This window comes from Cyprinus carpio, chromosome B13 (assembly GCF_018340385.1).
Source record: "Cyprinus carpio isolate SPL01 chromosome B13, ASM1834038v1, whole genome shotgun sequence".
Lineage (NCBI taxonomy): Eukaryota > Metazoa > Chordata > Actinopteri > Cypriniformes > Cyprinidae > Cyprinus > Cyprinus carpio.
Window position 1 is genome coordinate 8,067,520 of NC_056609.1, and position 27,311 is coordinate 8,094,830.

At 35.6% G+C, this 27,311-nt stretch overlaps 1 protein-coding gene across 3 annotated transcripts in view; it reads right to left on the bottom strand.

Annotated features, from left to right (window-relative positions):
* The window catches only part of prkn (parkin RBR E3 ubiquitin protein ligase), a 118,104-nt gene that overhangs the window by 1,798 nt on the left and 88,995 nt on the right, over window positions 1-27,311 (bottom strand). For all 3 annotated transcript variants that reach the window (XM_042736337.1, XM_042736336.1, XM_042736335.1), the window contains 4 exons: window positions 16,064-16,125; window positions 12,566-12,715; window positions 885-971; window positions 472-589 (listed from right to left, as the gene is read on the bottom strand). In XM_042736337.1, the coding sequence (XP_042592271.1) occupies window positions 472-589; window positions 885-971; window positions 12,566-12,715; window positions 16,064-16,125 (417 nt within the window). The remainder of the gene's footprint in view (window positions 1-471; window positions 590-884; window positions 972-12,565; window positions 12,716-16,063; window positions 16,126-27,311) is intronic.

Below are 27,311 nucleotides of genomic sequence, written 5' to 3' on the forward strand. Positions count from 1 at the left end.
ATACTGCTGCTGCACATATAACAAGAATAACCCCCACAGCACATGATCACCCTGTAGCAGATCTATACAGGTGGAGCTGGGGAAGGTGGAGGGTGGAGGGTTTCTGAAGCACGCTGCAACTGCTATGGCAAGCACTAGTCATATATTTGAATGTTGAGCAGCGAGCTCATTGGCTACCATTACAGGAGAGAACCAATCAGCTGTGACATGTAATAATGATGTCATTATTTCAAATTGAGTTAGACCTATCGGACTGCGCCATCTAGATTTTCATGAATAATTTATGAATAATTTACTGCCATTGTGTCAATATTATGCAATCATGTAATAATAATAATAAAAAAATGACTATTAAAAATATAATCTAATCTGATTACAAGCATTTTGGAATCTGATTATGTAATCCAGATTACATGTAATCAGTTACTAATAGTCCTTGACAAGCTAGATAAAGGTAAAAATTATTCATACCATTTTTTTCCACAGGAACTTGGCATTTGGGGCAGGGGCGAGTGGTTTCTGCTATAGTCTCCTGTGAGGCCTGTTCCCAGCGAGCACGAAGAGCTGCCTCTTCATCTACAATATAACCCTGAAACACACACACACACAGCAGGGATCAAACACAGTACAGTGAGAAAGACAGATGTGATATTAAAGAGCTTTAAATTCTTCTCTTATATGATTCTTTTATGAATCAGGTGATTTGTGAATGGCTTGTAGGCATTGTCCTGCACTGACACCATTACGACTAGAATCTCTGGGCTGCTCGAGAATATTTAAGCAGATTTTCACCTTGTGGGATGACTGATGATATCTAGCCAACATAAATTGAACTGTGTCCATGCATATGTGATGAACTAATATTAAAATTGTGCAGTCCTCACCTGTAGGGCACTTCCTGTTGCCGTGTGTGTCCTCTGTCTGCAGGGGCCCTCGTGATACTCTGCCTTACAGTCCCTGCAAAACACAAACTGACACAAACAGCAAACAACTTACTAGTACTGACCGCTACAAGCCACAGCTTAAAAGTGTAAAGTGTATGCTATTTAGCATTTTATAATTATGGTTACACTTAAACGTGAAGCCTTTATGCATAATTCCCTATATAGATATCAATAATGCATGTTGAAAGCCATTACATCTTTTCATAAATAGTTGTTAAATGAAGCACATTTGCAAAGTCCATGTTACATCTGAAACTGGATGTTAGCAGTGTGTTTTCATGCATTACACTTTCTAAAGGTGTAATTCTGAATATATAAGTATTATAATGCATTATAACTAAGCTCATGCTAATACAATATATAATTAATGCATTCAAATTCTTTCATACTGCTTTATATATAAAGGCTTAAAGTCAAGTGTTATCTTAATGGCTACTTTTCATTAATTCTGTGCATTTTTACCTTCAGCAGTCTGGTCAAATATTAAAAGATTGATGCTATAAAGATTTCTCACAGATTGAATTCTCTATAAAACTGTTCACACTCTGGCTCTGTGGTGTTTTCTAAATGAGTGGCCTGACACTGCTTGATCTATTTGAATTATCATACATTTTACAATTACAGTTTATGATGCAAATAGCATAGATGCATATTCATGCAGCACCCCAAGCACACACAAGGGGGCAGCCTTTCTCCATGCTCTTCCTGTCAGCGAGCGTTTTAAGTGAGGAAGTATTACTCATGGGTTTAGCATACTCTTCCTCTACAGCTCTTTTGAAGCTCCACTGATTTAGTATTTCTTCAGAGATCCAGACTGTGAAGTAGGGAAGCATCACATCATCTTTTTGCTTTATTATTTCTGCTGCTCATGACAGATCCTCCTCTCAAGGTCTAGAGACAGATGCTTCTTTGTTTTCCCCTTCCTCAGTAATGATGAGAAAACAGAGTTCTTTTGACAGCCACTTCTTTCTACTTTCTCCAGCACTGTTCTCATTTGTCCTCTCTCAGATGTGCCACCATTCATGTTTATTACGCACATGGTTGGTGTCCTTTTCCAGCACATTCATTTTCTGTGGTGTGAAGGCTATATTTGATGCGGAGCGTGGAACAGTGTGAAACCCTTCTTAGTGTGAAATTAATGCCACTTTGCAGTCCAGAACAAAGTGTTGCGCTGTCTTTACTTTTTTTTTGTGATATTTGAATTAAGTCAGGTCTCATCTCTAATATGCATTTCAACATGGGCATATGTGAATGCAATCAGAATCAGATTCGCCATTCACAAAGCTCAGCGTCAATCACTCCTCCAGTATGTGTTTGTTAAATATATGAGCTAAATGTGGGACCCTTAACCTTTTCTTATCAATTTTCATAATTTTTTCAACCATTCGTCATTAACTGGATATAGGGATTACAAAATAATAATAATAAAAAAAGTAAATAAATAAATAAATATTTCTTCAACTAGGTAAACTCACTATTTAATTTGAGATATTTTGAAGAATTTTATATATCTTCTTAGGATTGATTGATTGATTCACCTTGAAATCAGAAAATAATGCTAGATTCCCAAGGGAAAACACTGACAATTGCACATTTGTATTTAATAATTTAATTTAATTAAATTTTTTAAATCAGCAGAATGCTACATAAAATAAATAAATAAAAAAAAATAACTGTTTTCTTATTTGATGTTTTAAAATGTAATTTATTCCTGTGATGCAAAGCTGAATTTTCTGCATCATTACTCCAGTCTTCAGTGTCAAATGATCCTTCAGAAATCATTCTGAGAAAGCAGAAAAATATGCTGATTTGTTGCATTAAAGACATATTTTTTTATTAATGCAGATTTTTTTTTTTTTGTGGAATAAATTAAAATACTAATTTTAATAAATTTTTAAATTGTAAACTGTAATAATAATTTACAATTTTACTGTATTTTTTTAAATGCAGCCTTGGTGAACATTCTCTCAAAAATACAATAACAATAATAATAATAATAAAATATCTATTCCAGTATTGGTAGTGCATGATTTGATTTGATTGATTGATGGATGGATGGGGGAAACAATGGTGCAAACTTTTAGTGTTTTTTCCCCATGATTTCTTACACATTATTTTATTTTATATTTCATCTGATTTTAAATTAACTGAAATTGTTAAATCAATTTCTGATATAAGCATTTTATTTTTTTTACTTGATTTAATTGTCCTTAAAATCAGCAGAAAGAATGTGGAGCATGCAGCTGACTATTGCTATCTGACATATTTGATTTATTTATATACTGAATTGCAGTTGATTACAGTACAGAAATACCTAATGCAAAACTTTTCATTACACCATTTTCTCATTGATGTTGTCACTTTTACACTCCGCACACAAACAGAGCTTTGTGGGCACTGTGCTATAGGATGCTTTGATCTATGCTCCAGCATTTATAAATGCAGTCAACTCTGTTTGCGTGTGTGTGTCTAGACTTAGACAGTGGCAGTCTGATGTGTGTTAAATAAGAACGTCAGAGTGAAACGCTGAAAGAGCTCTTAGAGAAAGAGACTTCTCTGATCATCTGCCAGACTGATCTCTCTCTCACAAACACACGCTCACAGCCCTGACCCAAATGTACGGCTTCAAGGCAATAATAGCATCTTTCTGACACCTGACTCACTGTCCCCAGCGCTCAGAGCAACTCTAAACACAGTGCAAGAGAAAGAACAGAGCAAGAGACACAATGAGAGAACAGACAGATTGTACAGAACAGCTTCTCACTCCACAACCACCCAATAACATGCCATTTCTAAAAATCTAGGTACCTGACATTTCCCACAATTAGGGCACAAAATAGGGCTTGGAACTTTGAAACATGAAGTCAAGGTTTTCTTATTTTTCCAAAAAATAAAAATAAATAAATAAATAAAAAAGTTTAAAAGAAGAGTGAAAAGAAGATGCTTAACCTCCAGCGAATATTGTCTATCTTAGATTTAGGTCAAATTTAATTTAATTTAGTAATTTTTATTTTGTTTTATTTTGTTTTCTTTTTAATTTAAATTTCTAGTCTACTACAAAACTTGAAAATAATAAAAGAAAATGTTTTTTTTTTTTTTTTTTGGCAAACAAAATATCAACAAAACTGTTACTTGCTGTTTCCTTGTAATAACTTGTGGAATGCACTAGCAATTTCTACACAATTTTTTTTCAGTGTATTTAAGGAAAATGGGGTTGCAAATATACAGAAATAAAATCTCAAGATTAAAGTCATAAAATTTCGAGAAAAAAAAAAGTCGAAATAAAATGTTGAGAATAAACTCGTTAAATTAAGAAAAAAATAATTGTTAAAATGTTAGTCCAACCAAAAATGAAAATTCTGTCATTAATTACTCATGTCATTCCAAACTCGTAAGTTACCATCTTCCGCCATTTTGTAGAGAACCCCAGAACATAATCAACGTAACCAGCGTTGTTTATGTTCAGTATGCGCACGCTTTCACTGAACGTAAACAATGATGATTATGTTGTTTACGTTCAGTGGATACTACCAAAATGGCAGAAGATGGCAACTGGGGGAGAAGAACTGTTGAATAAATTATGCTATTGTTTTCTTTGTGCACTAAATGTATTCTCGTAGCATTGTAAAATTATGGTTGATCCACTGATGCAACATGGACTATTTTACCAATCTCCTTGCTACGTGTCTGAACAGGGCCGGCGATTGCTATAGGCGAACTAGGCGGTTGCCTAGGGCGACAAATATGTTGGGGGCGCGGGCGCCCTCTAGGGTCGCCGTTACGTTACGTTAGGCAAGTGCGCAGTTGATGAAGAAAATGAAGCAGGGCACCAGTGAAACACAGACCACTGAGACCAGGGATACTCAGCCTGAAGCAGGGGCGTAGTTTATGGGGGGGATGAGGGGGGAGGTAACCCCCCCAATATTCAAATCCATCAGTTACAACCCCCCCAATATTTCAACATGAAAATCACAGTAGATCAAATGAAAAATATATAGAATTCATTTATTTTGTAACAATAATTTTGTTCCTAATCAAATATGAGTTTGTCATAATAAATCAGACAAAAAATACTCCCCCTCCATTGAACCGATTGGTAACGCCCAACCAATGAGTCGCACTTTCACCAAAACAACGCGAGTGGTGTTTATGGGAGAGCACACGGGTAATGTTAGCGCCAAACATGAAGAGAAGCGCTGCACAGCGGACTATATTTAACTGCTGGTCAGAGAGCGATGCAAAAAAAATAAATAAATATAGCATGTACTGAAAATGAGGTATGAGAATATTGTGTAATAGCTAAGTACACACCACATATATTTTAGATAGCTAATCCATTGCGATGTATTTTGCTATAACTATCAGTATAACAAGTTACCAAAGCAGCTGTCTGTTTTGCTAGTTTATTTTTCAATAGTGTCTGTAATTATCAATGACAAAAGTATTCACATCGGTGTTTGTTTCCTTCCTAAATTAATCTGACTTTTGAACGAATTGGATGAATGAACGATTTGAGTGGCTAACTCATTAAAACAGTGAAACGCTTCCGCCTACTGGCGGTTTCATTACTTAATTTCTTTAGATAATCTCTACTGTTAGAATTTTATGAATGATGATTATACACAAATTTCATAACGTTATGAGGTGTATAATCTCTTAACATGTTTTTATAACAGATTTGAGGTAAATAAAGCAGCAGGGTAGAAAAGTCAGCAGAGGGAGAGGAGGAGCAGGTGATCAGGTAAAGAAGATGCCATTCAATCAATAAAATAAAACAGGAAACAGTATAGACAGTTGTTCAAGAGCCGATGTGTTTCCCTTTAAAAAAAATTAAAATGCATTAAGGTGGAATGTAAAAATCTTAAAATAAATGTCTAAATGTTGTCTCTTTCATATTTGTATATGTTGAATTTGTAATCAGTTAAAGCATGTAGATAGATAGATAGATAGATAGATAGATAGATAGATAGATAGATAGATAGATAGATAGATAGATAGATAGAGAGATAGATAGATAGATAGATAGGAAGAAATAAATTATCCAATAACAATACACAAAAAAATTTAAATAAAAAATTGAAAAAAAATAACAGACAGCATACAACGTTCAACCCCCCCCAATACCGTTTATTCAAACACAATTTAAAAGTTCAGTGACTTGGTGGGGGGGGGGGGCAAAACTCAATCTCGCCTAGGGCAACCAAAGGGCTAGAGCCGGCCCTGTGTCTGAACCTTGATCGTGGTGGTATCCTTGCTGTCTGTGGAGGCTCAGAAAGCTCTCGGATTTCATCAAAAATATCTTAATTTGTGTTACAAAGATGAACGAAGGTCTTACGGGTTTGAAACGACATGAGGGTAATTAATTACAGAATTTTCATTTTTGGGTGAATTAACCCAAAGTAAGATGTTGAGAAAAAAACTCTTTAAATTACAAGAAAAACTTGTTACATTTTGAGAAAAAAAAAATTGAGAACAAAGTCGAAATAAAATGAGAATAAACACACTCATGTCAGGTTCACTTAATCTCGTTAGAGTGTTAAACAGTGGCTGCAGTGGCGTAGGTCGGAGAGTAATGCACTTGGATGTACTGTAGCATATGATGCGGTCGACAAGGGTTTGGGTCCGTCTTTTGCCGAACTCCCTTTTCTTACTTGTCTCTACTCATCACATCTCACATCGGAAAAGTGGAAATCAACTGCCTAACGAGTGTTTAATAATAATGTATTAATTGGGTAGGTTTTGTCTTACTACAGTAAATCCATTGTAAATATTAATTTGTGGATTAAAAGTATTCTAACTGTTAAAATCATTATTTTCACTGTAAATAGCATCTATGGCAGGGGTGTCCAAAGTCCGCCCCGCGGGCCAAATATGGCCAGTGGATGAATTTCAAACAGCTCGCAGCTTGTCTATTGAATTTGATTTATATGCACTGCCACTATCATTACTTTAGTGCACAAGAATTACTAAACGCACCAAAACAGAAAAACAGCGATACTAGTGTGAAGCGTGCTGCACAACATCTGCCTAAAGACCAGCTCAGAACAAATGCGTTTACTCACAGGTCTTGATCAGGCGACCACTTATCAGCGCTGTGAGAAGGAGCAGAGCTCTCCGATACAAACCACTAATTCTGTGGTGATTTAAACTAGATTAAAGGCAGATGAAACAACGATGTGCTTGATCCACTTTTCCAGTGTGATATGTGATGACAAAAGGAAGAAATGCGAGACTGGCAAAATATGCTTTTGATCCATGGTCGATCGCATCATATGCTACATCCATGTGCATTACTCTCCAACCTATGCCACTGCAGACGCTGTTTGACACTCTGCAATGAGATGAAATGAACCTGACACTAGTGTGTTTAGTTTCCGCATTTATTGAAGTATTTTTTTCTCTAAATTTAAGTTTATTTTCAACATTTTATTTAGACTTTTTTTCTCAAATTTAACGACTTTTTCTCATAATTTAACATGTTTATTCTCACATTTTATTTCAACATTATTCTGAAAATGTAACTTTTTTCTCAAAATTTAAAAACTTTTTCACAAAATGTAACTTTTTTTCTCGTAATTTAACAAGTTTATTCTCAACATTTTATTTAGACATTTTTCTCGAAATTTACCAACTTTAATCTCGAGATGGTTTTATTTAATTAATTTTTTTTTGGCCCTACTCCCCTTCCGTACAAATAACAGGGTCAATTTAGCCTGAATTAAGGTATAAAGACACAATATAAAGAGACATTTTATTTGTTTTCATTTGTACAACATATATAGACGGGTACTTCTAGTATTTTTTAGTGTATTGGGATAAAAGTTCATTATTTTCCATAATGTAATGATAAAAATTAAACTTTCATATATTTTAGATTCATTGCACACCAACTGAAATATTTCAGGTCTTTTATTGTTTTAATACTGATGATTTTGGCATACAGCTCATGAAAACCCAAAATTCCTAAATTCCTAGCGCCTCAGTGGGAAGTCTGTGGGAAGGAAAAAGTGTGGCAAAAAACGCTGCACAACGAGAAGAGGTGACCGGACCCTGAGGAAGATTGTGGAGAAGGACCGATTCCAGACCTTGGGGGACCTGCGGAAGCAGTGGACTGAGTCTGGAGTAGAAACATCCAGAGCCACCGTGCACAGGCGTGTGCTTTTGAACCAGAAACAGCGGCAGGAGCACCTGACCTGGGCTACAGAGAAGCAGCACTGGACTGTTGCTCAGTGGTCCAAAGTACTTTTTTCGGATGAAAGCAAATTTTGCATGTCATTCGGAAAATCAAGGTGCCAGAGTCTGGAGGAAGACTGGGGAGAAGGAAATGCCAAAATGCCTGAAGTCCAGTGTCAAGTACCCACAGTCAGTGATGGTCTGGGGTGCCATGTCAGCTGCTGGTGTTGGTCCACTGTGTTTTATCAAGGGCAGGGTCAATGCAGCTAGCTATCAGGAGATTTTGGAGCACTTCATGCTTCCATCTGCTGAAAAGCTTTATGGAGATGAAGATTTTCGTTTTTCAGCACGACCTGGCACCTGCTCACAGTGCCAAAACCACTGGTAAATGGGTTTACTGACCATGGTATTACTGTGCTCAATTGGCCTGCCCAACTCTCCTGACCTGAACCCCATAGAGAATCTGTGGGATATTGTGAAGAGAAAGTTGAGAGACGCAAGACCCAACACTCTGGATGAGCTTAAGGCCGCTATCGAAGCCTCCTGGGCCTCCATAACACCTCAGCAGTGCCACAGGCTGATTGCCTCCATGCCACGCCGCATTGAAGCAGTCATTTCTGCAAAAGGATTCCCGACCAAGTATTGAGTGCATAACTGAACATAATTATTTGAAGGTTGACTTTTTTTTGTATTAAAAACACTTTTCTTTTTTTGGTCGGATGAAATATGCTAATTTTTTGAGATAGGAATTTTGGGTTTTCATGAGCTGTATGCCAAAATCATCAGTATTAAAACAATAAAAGACCTGAAATATTTCAGTTGGTGTGCAATGAATCTAAAATATATGAAAGTTTAATTTTTATCATTACATTATGGAAAATAATGAACTTTTATCACAATATGCTAATTTGAAGCAAATCTATTGTAGAATTTACTTTGAAATAGTTTTTACTAAGAAAACACAAACACAATACAAATAAAAAGCAAGTAACATGTTGAATTAAATTGGAAATTTTAAAGTAGAAAAACTGAAATCGTATTTTATTGTAAAACATACTCCCATAATGTGTTTTATTTCCCCTTTTTTTACTTGTTTCAGTAGCTCAATTAGTACAGCATGGCACTTCCATCGCCAAGGTTGCCAGATTTTTCTCTATCACTAGAGACCGGTGAGCTAATGTTGCTTCTTGTGATGCTGAAAGCTGATAGTTCATACTTATTGTACACACACAAACCACAGCAACAAACCCTCCCAAAGTCATACACACTAAAAAAAAAAACAGAAATTGCTCTATTGCCAGCGGCTAACAGTGAGATCAACTCTAGTATTCAACACACAGTGCTGATACAGGGCCCCTAAACCCCCAAACAAAAGAGAGGAAGGCTGCATAAAACAGCAGAGGAGATATAGAGAGGGGATATATTGATTTTTCTGTAAGCGAAGTAGGACAGGTAGGTTGTGAGTTGTCCCTCAGGTCCAGAGCGTGTAAAAACTGCCCGCTTTTTGTGTCTGTGTTTTTATGTGCCATCTTTGGTATATGTGTGTGTGCTGGTGCCAACGGTTCATTAACGCCAACTCCAATAAAGCCTTTATCTGCGGCTCACAGACGCGGTGCTGACCACGCTGTCACTGTCAGAAACCGGACACACACTCTCCCTCTCACACTGCTCTCAAACTGATACTGTAAAAGCAGGTATGGTTAGAAGATAAGGGACGAGCTCTCCAAATTCCCAACTTATGAACAAACACAAAAATACACTCCAATCAAACAACAAGAGTAAAGGATTATACAATCAAAGCTAAGAGTACACCAGGGCATAACCATTAGCCTTATTATGAAAAATGCATCAGAAGAAATTATAATATATACACTATTGTGCAAAAGTCTTAGAAAAAAAAAAAAAAAAAAAAAAAAAAAAAAATTTAAGTCAGTTATTTCTGTCTTTTGCTACAGTGTGTCAGTAGGAAATATCAGTTTACATTTCCAAACATTCATTTTGCCATTAATTGTAATAATGCAGTGAGATGTTTGTATACACAAGGAGTCTGAAAACAGCCAGTGCACTCAGAGATCATATCTGATCATCATCCAGTCTGTCTGGAATGACAAACTGAGACAGTCTCAATCCAGAAGAACTGTGTCAAGGTCTCCAAGATGCTTCAAGAAACCTACCTGCAAAGCTACCTGAAAAACTATGTGCAAGCGTACTAGACAAAAGCTGTTTTTAACGCAAAGGTTTTTCACACCCAATATTGACTTTATTTAGTTAATAGAAGTTAATGGATAAATAAAAACTATTTATGACATTATTTTTGAAAGCATCCTTACTTTACAGCATGTTTACACAAGTGCTTAAAACTTTTCACAGCTTTGCAGGTAGATTTCTTCAGATGTCTTGGAGACTCTGCCACAGTTCTTCTGGATTCAGTCTGCCTTACTGGATTATTACAATTAATGGCAAAACAAATGTTTGGAAATGTAAATTGATATTTTCTACTGACACTACAGCAAAAGATAAAAATAACTGACTTAAAACTGGCTGGCTTTTGTTGGTGAAAAATACTAATGGCCTAGGACTTTTGCACAGTAGTGCAGCTTGTCCTCCACAGATATGTACAGGTAGATCCCACATTCACAGACTGGATTTGACCGATCCACTATGGTCTATGGCTACATATAGCAGCACATAGAAACAGCCACTAATGAGGCATCTATGTATATACATCTATGAATCACACCACATGTTTTGTGCTGAGATCCTGTTATGAAATGTAGCTTATTTTGAAAAGCTTAAAGTATTTTGCAAAAGTGTGTGAAAAAAAAAAAAAAAAAGCTTAAAGTAAAAAGTATTTGTGAGAAAAAATTTGTTTTGGAATAATTTTTTTTGATGTTTTTTTTTTCAAATTTAATTTTTTTATTTTTTTTATTTTTATTTTTTAAGTCTCAAAAAGTAGTTAGCAAAATGTATCAGAATAAATAAATAAATAAATAAAATACAGTTTGGCCACCATGTTTTTTTTTTTTTTAAAATCCTGTTACCTTTATTTTATTTAGAAAAATGTATCAAACAAAATAACAAAATTCTGTTTGTTCACCTGTTTTAAAAATATAAAAATAAAAAAATAAATAAAAATGTTGTTACCAAATGTATTTTATTTTGAAATAAATAAATAAAAAAATATATATATATATATATATATATATATATATATATATATATATATATATATATATATATATATATATACACACATACTCCATGTTAGGAAAAAAAATAAAAAAACAGCAGCAACTACAACACAATACAGTTTGCCCACTACAGTATGTTTCAAAATACAAAACAATCCTGTTAAGAAAACTGTTTTTCATTTTTATTTCTTTAAATCAATACTTATACAATATCAACATAATTAACTGAATTAATGCTCAGGCAAATACACCTTTGTCTAATGCCCATCTACAGCTCAAAAGGTTACACTTTATTTTAAGGTCCAATTCTCGCTATTACAAACCATTAATTATGACTTTTGCCTCAATAAACTCCTAATTTGATGCTTATTAATAGTTAATAAGGTATTTGTTAAGTTTAGGTATTAGGTAGTATTAGTTATGTAGAATATGGTCATGCAGGTTATGTGTTTTATAAGTCTTAAAAGTCTGCAAAATGCAGTTAAATTTTTTGAGTGTGAAGGTGCTGTTTTTTTGTTTGAAATCCAATTTCCAAAATCGTGTCCCTGTGTCCCAAAACCCTGCTTTGTGTGAAATATACAAAAACCAATGTAATTAATAAAACAAATCTAGGTGTAATGCCCGTCTACAGCTCAAAACCACTGTCCATGACAACAAAAGGCTCTCAGGCAGCACTCTGTGATGCAGGCTGCACCTTTGACAGAGACAGACAGAAGCACAGATATGAGGTTTCGTCCCACTGGAATGATGATATTTGTGTTTGCAAACATGCAATCAGTCAGCGCTAATGGCAGCTGAACTGCACCCTAATCTTTAATCGACTGGCTAATTAGAAAACATCATGCAAATTGTGTGCTAATTACATCTTTATTGTGCCATGATTGGACAAGTGGAGTATGCAAGCGATAGAGGGCAGGGAAGAAAAAAAAAACAGTCCTCTCACACATGAATGCCATCCTAAACTGGGATATACTCGGTCAAAGGTTTGTAAACTGTTACAAAACTCTCTATACAAAACTAAACCCAACACATATTAAAGCTGAAGTGTGTAATTTCTGCACCACTAGTGTCACAGAATAGAATAATAGCAGAAATAATGACTTTTGGGGCTGGTGGGGATACACAAATAAACAGAGTTCTCAGTGTCAGTGTTTTAATAGTCACAGAGCAACAGTGTTTATGCTGTTATGGCTTACTGATAGCAGTCTCTGCATATTATAGTGAAAGCTGTTGTGAGGTGAGTGGAGAAGGTATTACCCCACAGCCAAGTCCATTCCCCAACTCACAGCAGACTCTCCTGCCATCATCCACAGGAAGCAGCCCGGCACCACATCCTGGAGCGGGACACAGAACTCCTCCCATCTGAAGAACACACTCCTCCGCTGCGTATCGCTGGTAGCGCTCATACTGGAAAACAGAGATGGACTGAGTCTAAAAACAGCCTGGTAATGTTAAAACAGGGTAGCTGACCCAACAACTGCTCACCTTCATGTTGTTCCAAACCTGTATGACTTTCTTTTTACTGTGGAAATGTAGAAATATATTTTGAAGAATGTTGTAAACTAAAATAAATAAATAAATAAATAAATTACTGAGACATTTCTCAAAATGTCTTCTTTAATGATCCACAGAAGAAAGAATGTCATACCATTTTGGAATGGCATGAGGGTGAGCAAATAATTTTTATTTTTGGTCTAACTATCCCTTTAAGTGTGTTAAATACAAACCCAAGTTCAAACACTGGATAATGATAGACTTTTCAAATAAAGTCAGTAGGGATGCACCAATGAATCGGCCAATGAATTTAAAACAATAATATCGCATAAACTTACCACTGTTAACGCAGGTTCATAAAGTATGTTGACAGATACAGTACAGCTTACTGAAATGTATCATGTCTCATGTAATCTTTTAACCAAAAGGAAGACGTCAAATAAAACAGCTTTTGAACAATGTCACTTCACTTTGAATTCACCTCAGGAAAGTTATCCACTGTTCACAGTTAATTAGTTAGCTATAAAAACACTACAGGGAGCTTAATTACTGTTAATTATATATCTATGTTAATAAATCTGTCATGAAGGCGCAGCTGTGGCCTAATGGTTAGAGAGTCGGACTTGTATCTCGAAGGTCTCAGGTTCGAGTCTCAGGCCTGCAGGAGTTGTAGGTGGGAGGGAGTGAATGAACAGCGCTCTCTTCCACCCTCAATACCCATGGCTGAGGTGACCTTGAGAAAGGCACTGAACCCCCAATTGCTTCTCGGGCGCTGGAGCCAATAGCTCCCCACTGCTCCGGGTGTGTGTTCACGGTGTGTGTTCACTGCTGTGTGTGTGCACTTGGATGGGTTAAATGCAGAGCACCAATTCCGAGTATGGGTTACGATACATGGCAAATGTCACGACTTTCACTTTTTTTTTCACATTCACTTGTATACAAATGTTTTCTGAGTGTGATTATTATATCTGAAAATAAAAAGCATTGATTTTAATCGTGATGTACCAATTGAGAGGGTTTCTTGAACAGTCTACAGTATTAGTTGGGAGAGAATTTTTGTTTCCTTAAGAAAACCAAACTATCGGTATCAGCAGATATTTTCTCAATTGCTTTGGCTCAATTTTCGAATTAGTGTTAGTATTAGTTACTATCGGTATCAGCAGATATTTTCTCAATATGATGTTTATACAATATCTGATGGCAGATGGAGTATTCTGACGATGCTTTTCATACTTTCCTGGATCTTGGTTGCCGCTTGGCCAAAACACATGCGATATGCCTAATTCACTTCTTCATATAAAAATTAAATTATTAATAATTAAAATTTTATGTGTAAAATATAATATTAGTTTAAAAATGAAAAAAAAAAAAAAAAAAACCCTAATTCGAGAATTGAGCCAAAGCAATTGAGAAAATATCTGCTGATACCGATAGGGACAGTCTCAAGCCTACCGGTTTTCATCCAAAATATCTTAAATAGTGATCCGAAGACGAACAAAGCTTTTACGGGTTTAGAACGACATGGGAGTAAGTGAATAATGACAAAATTTTCCCTTTAAACTGACAAATAATGACAAAGAGTATCCCTTTAAACTGTAATTCGTCAACTGGCTGCTAGAGGCTGGCTATATGCATAATTAAGGGCGTGGCCACTTGAGTGACAGGTAGATTGCCGCTGCTGACACTGCCGTCACGCTAGGTGGGCATGGCTTGAGCAACCAGCTGCTGCATTTTTGCCCACTTCCGATTATTTGGGAGTGATGCATGGTGATGCGCTGCCAAGATGGCGACGGCCACCTCCGCCCACTTTGAGCTTCAAAAACACTCTTCAGAAAACTACAGGTGATGTCACAGACACTACGTCCATGTTTTTATACAGTCTATGGTTTTGGCACATTTGCAAATGATTTAGTACAATTGTCTACAATTTGCACAACAATTAAATGCAATGTATTACTTTTGGAAAGTTTCCAGAAAATTTCCGACCATTTGTAACCCTACCTGACATTGTTATGAGACAGGAATCACAATTTTGCCAATCAATCAAGTTTGGGAGCATAAATATGTGAAAGAGCAATAGTAAGATACGTAAGAATGTGTGGTGGTGGTGTTAGATGACGACAACAGTGTGTAAAAAACTTTAGTTTAGAGAATGTTTAGACTGTTTCGAAAAATTTGCCAAAGCAATTGAGAAAAAATATAAATGTAACAGCTTAGAGTAAAAAAATAGTTTACCAGTGTGTTTTTTTGTTGAGTATTATATTTGATACATCAGTCTTTTATGACTCATTTATTAGAGTTCATACGTTGAAAAAAAAACAGTTTTATCCAGAGGCACAAAATATGCAATTCGGTGTGGTTGCTGATATTTACAGTACATGGCCAAAAAGTAAGATGAAATTCTGCTTGTAATGTAAACCAATTAAATCTTTATAACTGTATAACAGACTATTTACATAAACTGCATATACAGTAAATATCAGCTGTCCCTCTATATCTCCCAATAATATGTCTTTGTAAAATGATATTTAAATGCTTTTATAATCAATTTTTATAATCAAATCTATGTACAGTAGTTGTACTGTGGGGCAAACATTAAATGCAATGCAATACAATGATGATTGAATTATTTGTTTTAATGTGGGTGTAACTTTAGATCCTAAGTGTTCATCGTGAAATATTACTAACGATATAAAAGGTATTATTAAGTTTACTTTATTAAAATTACTAAAGATTCCACACACAAAAAATATTTGTCAAAGTATAACCCAGTGTACATCCAGCATAAATTTGGTTTTGACATCTGGCCCACAAGCCCACTGTCCCAACAGGACAAGAGAGAGTGAGATGAACAACATGCACACAGATGTCAGGAGAGGCCACTTGACATAACAACATGGTCGTAAGCATAACGCAGAAACATCCCTAATGGTGCTTTGCAAAGGTGTCGCATAACAGCTCCAATTGGTGTGAAAAGTTCAAAGACAAAAACTTGGTGAAGACGGTAGGAAGGAAGTAGAACCACTGCAAGGATGTCTGGTGTGATGGTACGGAGCTGTGGCTTTGTTGCGAGCGAAGGGTTTAGTGAATGGCATGGGGGAACAGCAGATGGGCCAATTAAGAGCCTCTCACATGTGACGATCTGACAATCAGTATGAACTTGGATTTCTCTTGAGCCGTGATCAGGACAGGGAAGGTTGCTTCGAGGGTGTGTGTACGAGTGTATAAGTGAGACCTGCCGATCTCAGAGTCCAAACCTACCTGCTCATCTCCCAGGACTCGGAAATGATGAACCTCTTTAATGAGCGAATCAGGACAGCCGGCTGGGAGAGAGAGAAAAAAAGTACTACAATCAGAAGCATAAAGTTAGCATGGGCTGAAACAGCTATCAAAAGCAGATAGTTCACCCTGAACTTATTCCAAACCTAATACTTTATTTATTCAATGTAACGTAATTTAAAATTTTTTGGGGTATTTTGGTGTTTATATAGTTTTTGAAATCTTTTAATTTTTTTTTTTTTACATGGGAGATGAGATAGAATATTAGTCATGCAGGTAAGGAACAGCATTCAAATCACTTTGGTGTTCAAAGAAAATCCCAATGCAACATATCTCATTAAAATCAACATGAAACAGAATGCTTGTCAGAAGCTCTCATAAACAATCTCAAATCACATGGTTTGTAAGGTTATTTTTTCCCCTGATGATGTAAAACCCAGAAAAACTAGATTAATTTCTGTTCCCGGTTTGAATAGATCTCTAGCAATTCAATGTTCGCATATAGAATCATATTTGCAAGGAATATTTACTTTTGGTGTGAAGCCAGTGTGAAATCTCATCCTCCTCAATGTTAAACTGCAAATTAGTGTTGGATTTTTCTAACTGCTGAAATCCAATGAATACAGCTTTATTATTCAGGTCAATGACATCACACTCATCTTTTTTTTTTAATGTATTTTCTTCAAAAATACATCAAAAAGGTAATTGCCAACGACATAAATACGCCATTTTGACATTTATAATTTCTGAATTTAAAATCCATTTTCATTTATTAATTGGTGTGGGCATTAAGTCAAAAATGTCAGGGTTATGTAACTGTCCTTATATCATAATGAAGAATAAAGCCTCTTAAGCCATTAACATTCCCAAAAAAAAATCATATTAGGTAGTTTGGTATAATCTTTTATTATTATTAATTAGAAAAAAAGCAATGTAGCAGTTTTGTTAAAGTCAAATGTGCAACCAAAGTCAGAAACATTCAGGGAGGAAATTAAAGACACACAACAGGAAATTATATTGACTACTACAGACCCACATGACTATGTATCTAGGTCGATTAGTGTGTATAATATATATATATATATATATATATATATATATACATACATACACACACACTAAAAAAAATCATTTAGATGTGTAAACTCACATGCATTCCAGGTATAAATCTGTTATTAAATTTTATTTGTTGGTCAAACCACATGTTATAATCATTAAATCAAAATTGTTCCGTTTTGCTAACCCAGAGTAACCACAGCAAAACACAGCTGGTGAAACTGGTTGACCTGACCTTTCTATTTTCGTTCGTTGACCAAGCAAGTATTGGTCATCTTATTTCGATGGAGGGGAAAAAAACATAGAAAAGTTGTGATTGGGCTAGTTTTGAATCGCAATTGGGCTGGTTTTGTTTTGCAGACCTGGCAACCCTGCGCCAGCATCCAACACAACATACGCTGATCATTTCAGCTGGGCGTTCCTCATCAAAATGCAACAGGAAACGACAAGCGAATATATTATCATACATTACGCCCCATGTCCCGTACTCGGGCGTACACAAGCGCTAATGAGCACTGCTCTTACGGGGAGGCCCACCACTTACGATGCCGATAAGCACCCAACAGCCACCTCAGGGTCACGCTCTGAGAGGAAAGGCCTTTCATTTGAGCCGCCTAATCTCCAGGAGGAGAGGAGAAGCACCCTAATGGGGAACAGAGCCAAAGAGGTCCCTCGTATTCCTGCTCTGTAGAAACAACTCGCTGTTAAATCCACACAGGATAATTATGGACGGCAAATGAGTGAAGATGAATGTGTGTGAGCTTAGGCAGGGGCCCGACCCCGAAGTGGCAGTCCAATCCTCTCCTCTAACAAGCGTGGTGTAATGATGTGGTCCCTTTTGTGGGGAAACGTTTCGCTTTGGACCAAAGATTCCTGCAACACACCAATTATCCCTTAGGAGAGTAATGACTACTTAAATCTTGATGTGATGGCACTCACACACACACACATCCTTGGACGTCTTCGTACACCTAAGTGGAGTGGAACTTTAAAGTACAAAAAGTAAAATGGAGTGATCTCTAAAGATGAATGTAGATAAAAAGGCCGATAGCAGCTGAGTGCATGTAGTACAAAACAAGCTTATCAAATCCGAGAGAAGAAATTTCACATCACGGACGTTCTGCTCCCTGCCGATTCGCTTTTGTGTGAATAGATAGAGGAAATATCCCAACTGTCTGGGTTCATTTGAGACTATTAAGTAACATCTTTACAGCAACAAAAGAGTAAATTTAACCCTGAACATCCATTTTAATCTGAATGTAATATTTTAAACCCTGAAGGGTAAGTTCACCCTAAGTTCTCCCCTTAAGTCATTCCAATTAATAGTTAATATTAAATTCATCAATTAACACATTGTGAAGTGAAAAACAGAATGTTTGTATGAAACAAATCCATCAAGACAATTAAATTTAATAAGTTGGTGGATATTGATGTGAGAGGACAACAGGAGATAGACTTTTTCTTCAGAGGAAGCAATTTTATGAATTATGGACACTGGATTTGTTTATTGTTTTTATTAGCTGTTATTCTGACAGCACCTATTCACTGAGAAGGATCCATTGGTGAGCAAGTGATGCAATGCTAAATTTCTCCAAATCTGTTACAGTGAAGAAACAAACTCATCTATATTTTGGATGGCCTGAGGGTGAAATATGCCTTTAAATCTGTTTGTCAAAAACAATTGTGTTTCTTCAGCAGACTTGGATTAAACCACTCAATTCATATTGTTTCAATTACTTTATGAACTTTTTTGAAGCATCATGAAGGCCATGACACACCACTGGCCAATGTCAATTTTACATCTTCATCTTACCTAAGCATTCAAACTATTCTAAATATTCTCATAATGACGAAGTGAAGTGAATACTAACGGATCAACAAGCTTAATTTTCCAAATAGTAAGTGCTGTCTTGTTTACAGTTAGTATATCCGCAGACCTTGATTTGTTTTTAATTTTTGAATGATGAATATAGACTACTGCCACCTGCTGGTGTGGAGTTATTTCCTCAGCTTTCGGCGCCACCAGTTCTTTGATGCCGGTTTGGTGTGTCAGCCTTTTTTGGAGCAGACTTATTCTTAGATTGTCTTATAGGTTTGGAAGGATATGACAGTGAGTAATTGATGACAAAAATGTTATTATTGGGTGAACTATGCCAAGGTGATTTTGCGTGTTTCATCTTTCCCTGCTTAACCTGCAAACTAAAAGTAAGAACATTCTAAACTAAAACTGAAAGTAAGACATTCGCAGATTTCCAACTTCGTTTACAATACACGTTTCCTATCTGGATAGTATCTGGATATTTACAGCCATATTGCATTTATACCTTCATTCATAATGTGTTAGACTGAAAATATTTCAGCATTGAAAAACTGCACAGAAAGTTGTAAAGGTCACACAGCAGCAACCTGTAGCAGCTGAATTCTCCAGCGTGCACACTGTCCTGCAGACTGCAGAATGCTAATGTTGCTAATCCTCCTCCAGGGCTGCTAGCGCAAACGCCGGCTCACTTTTCTTATGCAAATGAGGCGAGCACACTAATCGCACTGGACCTGCCTGGGGACTCGATGGCTGCCAGCAAATATTAGAATTATAGAGGGGAAAAAGGCTCACATTTGTCTAAAAATAATTAAAGATAAAGACTAGAGGGATGACATTGTTACCATGGTAATGAAGGAGTGTAGCATACTGAGAGGTGAACTTTTCAGGACACACACACAGAGACATATGGAAAGAGACTAGTTATAGCTCCGGTGGAGTAACCTATGGTCAGAGCTGTGGCATAGCTGTTAGCATGCTGGAGATACGCTGATCACACCGGTGATACAAGTTTGAATCCAGCCTACAATGTGAACTACATCCATCCCATTCCCACTATCTATACAATAAAGAGGTGAGATGTTTTTCTTTTTTTGTTGTTTTTTTATCTGTGAACTTTTTTTTTTTAATAATAAGGATGCAGTAAAAATATCAAAAGTGACAGACAATACATTTATAACGTTACAATAAATTTCACATACATTTTTATTTTTCATTTTCTATTTTGCCTAGATTCCTTAAAAAAGGATCATGGTTTTCACAAAAAATACTAAGCAGCACAACCGTTTTCAACACTGATAATAAGAAATATTTCTCGACCAGCAAAATAGAAATTATCATCACATTAAAATGATTTTTGGATGGATGAATAAATAAATAAAATAAATAAACAAATGAAAGAATGAATAAACACACACACGCAGACACACGCAGACACACGCAGACACACACACACACACACACACACACACACACACACACACACACACACACACACACACTATATACTAAAAGAACAGTTATTTTAAATAGTAACATTTCATAATATTACTGTTTTTACTGTATTTTATACATATTTTTTATCAAATAAATGCTTCCTTGGTGAGCATAAAAGACTCCTTTCTAAAGCAAACAAACCAAACCTTGATGACCCCAAACTTTTAAACTTTTTGGTAATGAAAAAGCATGATAATCACCAGATGTTAAGTTTTTTTTGTTTGTTTTTTTTTTTTTTTTTAATAGCAATTTTGCTTGGTTTATTAAAAAAAATATATAAATAACAACAGCAACACTGAGTAAAGTAAGTTAATAAATACATGCATGCATGCATAAATAATCACTAGTTGGAAACCAAGAAATTAATCACTACCCTTTGAGGTTAAAAATCATTATCATATTTTTCTAGCATTGTTTGCAAAACATCAACAAATATTTAGTGTTATCGACAGATAAGATACCAAAAAACATACAGCCTCAACTTAATAGCAAGTCAATACTTTCCAGTTTTTTTTTTTTTTCATCTTTATAAATTAAAATTAGCTGGATTGAAATTTTAATGGGAGCGTTCCTTGCAAGAGGCTTATTATATCTGAGGATACACGGCATCAAAAAGTCTGCCAGTGAGCCAGAACTGCCACTGCATAAAAAAGGGCTCTGATAGTCCTGCAAGAAAGGTTAGCGTATAGCAAAAAGAGATGCTCTGGGATGTAGTGAAGTACTGATCTAATGCTGCAGGCACCTGGCAAAAGTAGTTATGTTAATGGTATACAGCATCATTCATTTGACATGGTCAGCTCAGAATCATGCAGCACAGTAAGACCTGAACGGCAAATGAAAGTTGAAGTGATACATCGCAATGAGGAGAAAAGTCACACAGGGAGACAAAGAAACTGATTTTATTTTGTCATGCTAGAGGATCCACCATCTGCCAGGCACTACTATGATAAAACGTCTGTCAAAGAAACAGCAAAAAAGCCTGTACATCTTATGCTTGGCTGGTCAATATCTGTTTAGCCTCCTGTGCAATTAAATTGATCAGTTGTGCTGTGTTGTACAATTCAATTTTACTTACAAAAGAAAATGTATTACAACATAATGAAATCAATACAGACAACCGCTAATGACTGCCTTTGCCTCAAAACAGACATCTTTTGTTCGGTGTGTAAACAAGTGGTGTCATGACAATTGACAAAGTCAAAGTATGGAGCACTTCAAATCCTCAGAGCTCAAACGGTTTCTCCTGTGTACGGGCCGTTTGGGAGGGATCAAAAGACGCAAAGAAAAAGAGGACGATCAAAGTTTAACTCCCACCTTTCTTTTTGATCTGTACCAAAAGACCTCTGCGTACCAAACACTCGCTCACACAGAGTTACAAAGACCTCATCATAAGCCTGGCACGATTGTTAAAGCCCCATTTAGCTACTTCCATAGCTTAATTACTATTCGCAGTTTGCTGGCAGGGAGACGGCTTAATATATAGTGCCTCCCGCTGACTGACACAGCTGTTTGAGTCACGCTCGAGAAATGTTTTAGGAAATGAAACCAGCGGGTCCACTGCAACTCTAAATTCAATCCAACCGCAGGGGTTAGTTAGCTACTTAATGTGGATCTTATGGTTCCAGCACACTGCAATCCAGATAAAAAGCTTGTGTTACAAATACAATAGCAGTTCCCTCCACAGGAGATAATGAGCTAATGAATGTTTCAAACTTGACCATGGGTTTACCTTCTTTTGCCTTTTCATATTAAAAGGTTAGTTCCGGCAACATTTGAATAAAAAATAAGTACTATTATTTACTCATCCCCTCATTTTAAACATGTATGACTTTTTTTCTTCTGTGAAACACACACACACAAAAAGAATTTGTGAAGAATGGTCAGGCCGCATCTTCAAATTGCTAATTGCGTCATATTTGGCTTTGTGTTTTTGACGTCAAACTTGCCACCAGTAAGGTGTATATGACCTTCTTCTTTCAGACGAATCCAGTAGGAGTTATATTAAATTTTTTTTTTGATCTTTCAAGCAGTTTAATGGCACTCTTGGGGTGTTGCAGTGCAACAGTCCAAAAGATGTTAAATAAAAAGTGCCCATCCAGCTACATTAAATTATTATGTTTTGAATATGGATATTTTTCTTACAAAAACGCATCGATTCGCTACAGGAGGACTTTGTTCACCCACCGGAGCCGTGTGAGACACTTTTGTTATGGATGGGCGCTTTTTATTTCACTTCTTTTGGACTGATGCATGCAACACCAGGACCATTAAACAGCTTGAAAGATTAAAGAAAATTTTTAATATGACTCCAACTGGATTCGTCTGAAAGAAGAAAGTCATATACACCTAGGAAGACTTGAGGGTGAGTAATTTATGGGCTTATTTTATGGGTTTTAAGGCATTTTTCTGATCTGAAAAACAATATTTTGTCTTCTGTAAAAATGTTTAAAATCAAAAACATGCTCTGGGATAGTTTAAGGGAAAGTCCAACCAAAAATAAAATTATTTAGTCACCTTCTTGTGATTCCAAATCTATATGGCTGACCTTTCTTTTGCAAAAAAAATATTTTGAACAGATATTTTGAATTATTTTGAACATTGACTTCTACTTTTTTAATGAATAAATAAAAATTTAACTTTTCTCTCAAAATGTCTTTGTGTTTTGCAGAAGAAAAAAATTCTTGCAGGTTTGAAATGGCACGAGGATGAATAAATTATGACATTAGTTTCACTCTTTGGGTGAACTATACTATTAGTACTATTCTGGTATATAAAGCCCACTTTTCATAATTCGTTCTATTCATAATGGATAAAAATAAAGTCTCGTCTCACCTTTTCCTTGCTGAACATTCTGCTTCGCTCAGAAATTTATCAGATTAAAAAAGTCAATGGGTTGCGAATGACATTTCACATTGAATTCAAAATTCTTGTGAGTATGTCTAACTCTTTAATCAATAAACGATTAGAAATTCTGGAAAATTATTTACAACACTGTCATTACGACATTATACGACAGCTTTTTACATAAATATATGCTCAATTTCCTTACACTGGTATGAGAGATTAGGGAACACTGTAATAATTCATATGAATGCTTCATTTAGTAATTTAAAATAACAGTACACATTATCTGATTTTTTAACATTCCTTAAAAATCAAATGACAGATGGAACAAGTCTACCACAAAAAGCTATCATATGGATTCAGAAGAGTTGTAATATAACACACAAGTAGCTTTTTTTGGAGCCCTTGGTCACTGTATGCCTTTACTGTATGTAAAAGAGCAGCATGAATATTATTCAAAACGTCTCCTTTTGTGTTAAAAGAGAGAAAGTCATTTGGGATGGAAAAAACATATAGGTAATACAGTATATATGTCAAATAAATAGTGAATTCACTTGTATGAATCCTTATCATGTGAGATTTTAAGAATGCATGATAATCTGACTCAACCCTAAAGAGGTTGGTGACATCTTAATGTGTCATGTGTGAGACGGACTGAAGACCCTGAAGAAGTCTTGACCCACATGTCTGGATACGCAATGATCCATCTCTTGGTCGTGACCCCTTGAGTCTGTCGAGGAGTGAAATTTGCTAGAGCTGAGCAGAAATGACCAGAGCTCACAGGCACACAGACATTTTCATTTCAGGGATGCAGAGAGACACGGACACATTCTGGGTTGCATTATTCCCCGTGTGATCTCAATCTTAAATGCAATCTACTGTTTCTCTTTGAGCTGTAAGAAGATTTTCTTGGTTGTGCTTGCCTTGGGGAATTATTCAGTCAAAAATAATATTACCTTAGATGTTGAAACTGGCTTTGTTCTATTTGTATTGATTGTTCAAATAATGGCAAAAGCTGTTTTTTTGTTTGTTTGTTTGTTTTTTAACAGAGCTATTAGAAGTGTTTTTCATGTCTGATTTGCAAAAACACATTTACAGATATGCTAGCAAACAGATGTGGACATAGAGTGGAGATCAAAATTAGAAAATTTATGAACTCTTGATTTTTTTTTTCAGAAATAATGTTATATTCATTGTTCCAAATGTAAAGGAATTTAAGTTGTGGCTATACCACTATTTTATTTTTATTATTTATACAACCTTTTTTACTATAATGATGATTATAACAATCTCACAGGAAAATTGAGCTATTTTTGTATGTAGATCATACAAAGATGCATGATATGAATGAGATTGCACAAATGTATATGAATAATTTGTCAAAATGTAAAATAGTTATGAACTGCCATGAGACTGTGTTGGATGATTATGTGTAAGCAAACTTTAATGTGCATTGCTACTAATCTGAAGCCTTTTCTCTTCTTCGAAATGTCAAAATTTTACATAAACAGATTAATATCAATTTGATTAGAAATTATGCAAATTATTTACAATTTAACACTAGAACATTAAGGCATTATCTGGATAATTTTTATGCACAAATATATTCTTAATTTCCTTATACTGGCATGAGTGATTAGGGAAGTTTTTAATTATTGTTAAGGGAATAATTATATTTTGGTAGCACAAATTATTATCAAAGGAAGGTTTCTTTGCTGTTTAATAATTCCACAAATAAAATTGCATTTCAAAAATTATAACAGCTTTAATTATCAATTTATTAGAAAAAAAGATTAGCGACTATAGCAAATTATAGTAGGAATGTACTTTTAATGACAATAAACTATATTTGAATACCTCCCCAGGTATTTGCAACCCTTTTCTTCACCTATCAAAATGTGGGCCGTTGAGCTCTTTCTCAGATTTTTAACTCAGGAGAGAAATCTGGGACCCCTGACAAAGGCTAATAAACTAGTCTCTATCATCTCTGGCCTACAGCCTCATAACCTTTGATAGCCTGGCACAGGGGCCAAGGTCACTGATGTAGCGGGGTCCGTGTCTGACACCTCACATCTGACAGGCCTTTGTTGCATTACCCTCCTTTCTCTCTAATTTTTGGAAACTGGCTAAAATGCAAGAGGTCACCCCTGCAATTCTGCCATACTCCTTTAACATCAACCTTATCCCAACAAATCAGGCTCCGATTGTGCCGTGCTCTGAGACAAGCGGTCAGAATTAGCATTTGAAAGACCAATCAAAAGCCAAGTACTTAAAGAATGCTTAATTATGTAGATAATCAATACTCCCCAAACCTCCCCCACCACCCTGTGAACCCATGACATTTACAATAAAGAGCATGCATAAGAAATGACAGACATGCTGCCAGCTTCTCCTGCTCTCCAATCAAACTACCGCACAATCACCGCTTATTGATGGCCAAAAAAATAAATAAATAAATTAGGCACAGACTGTAAACAAATTCAGTGAGACGGGTTTTAGTACCCAGGGCTATTGGCTCATTTGAAAACGCTCAGTCCATGTAAGCACTGCAGCTAAATATAATGTCACTCCAAAAAGGCAGAGACTGTAATAAATAAAAATAAATAAATAAAATAAAATAAAATTAAAAATAAGTAATAAACAAACAAATAAATAAATAAATAAATAAATAAATACATACATACATATATAAATATTAAATATTAAATAAATAAATAATATTAAAATAAAGATCTTTTAATCTTTTAGATATGTTTGATAGATATTTTCATGTTTTTGAAAGATGTTTTTAATGCTCACAAAGGCTGCATTTATTTGATCAAAAATGCAGCAAAATAATAATATTGTGAAATATTATTACACGCTTTTCTGTTTGAATATATTTTCAAATATAATTTATTCCTGTGATGCAAAGCTAATTTTTCAGTCTTCAGTGTCACATGATCCTTCAGAAATCATTCTAGTATGCTGATTTGCTGCTCTAGAAACATTTGTTTATTATCAATGTTGAAAACAGTTCATATTTTTGTGGGAGCTGTGATATTTTTCTGCAGGATTCTTTGAAGAATAGAAAGTAAAAAAAAAAAGACAAAAAAAAAGGCACTTATTTGAAATAGAAATCTTTTGTAACAACAGTCTTTACTGTCACTTTTTTGATCAATTAAATGCATCCTTCCCAAATAAAAGCATTTATGTTATAGTGTATATAGTGCATAGCGTATCAGAGACAAATACCAAAATAAGTTTTTCTTAATACTCTTTGGTTGATTTATCATATTTGTAAGATTAGATTGAAAGTTTGGGCCTCCATGGGACCAGGGTGAAATAATCCATTCTATCCAAAATAGGCATCTGAAAAGCAACAAATAGAAACGATGAAGGATTCTAAATGTTTCCAATTAAGTGTATTTCATATAACAAAAATAAATAAATCTGTTACTTATAAATAAATAAACTGTCAGTATCACTATTGCCAGTGAGAATGTCTTAACGTTTTTAGTCAAGTCACAAATCTCTCTTTTTCAGAGATATCGGCGATATAAAGCTTCTCTGAGGTGATGTTACCCTTCAAATGACTCTTGAAGGTTTCTTTAGGCATAAGACGTCTGATTAGCATGACGGGTGTTTACCGGTCGACAACGAAACTTGATGTGTATCTGATCACTGGGACGCTGCCCTGCATGCTGTTCTTTTGTGATAGCAAAGAAAGACAGCACAGAGAACTTTAAGAGGATGGGTTTAATCGCCTCAAGCTAACAGTGTCTCTCACACTCACACTCAGGTAAACCTGATGATACAGCTGCACTACTGCAGAGCTCTGCCAGTGGCTTAAAGAGACAGAATTATGAAAAGGGAATATGAGTAAGATAAAGAGAAAGCATGAGATTACAGGAAGAGAGCGATGTTCCAGTGGATCAGTAATGACCCAATAGACCCGTTAATAGGCTTTCAGGCAGACAAGATTCGTGTAAACCAGACTGCATGAGCGGAAACAATGAGAAAGTTATGAGATATGTT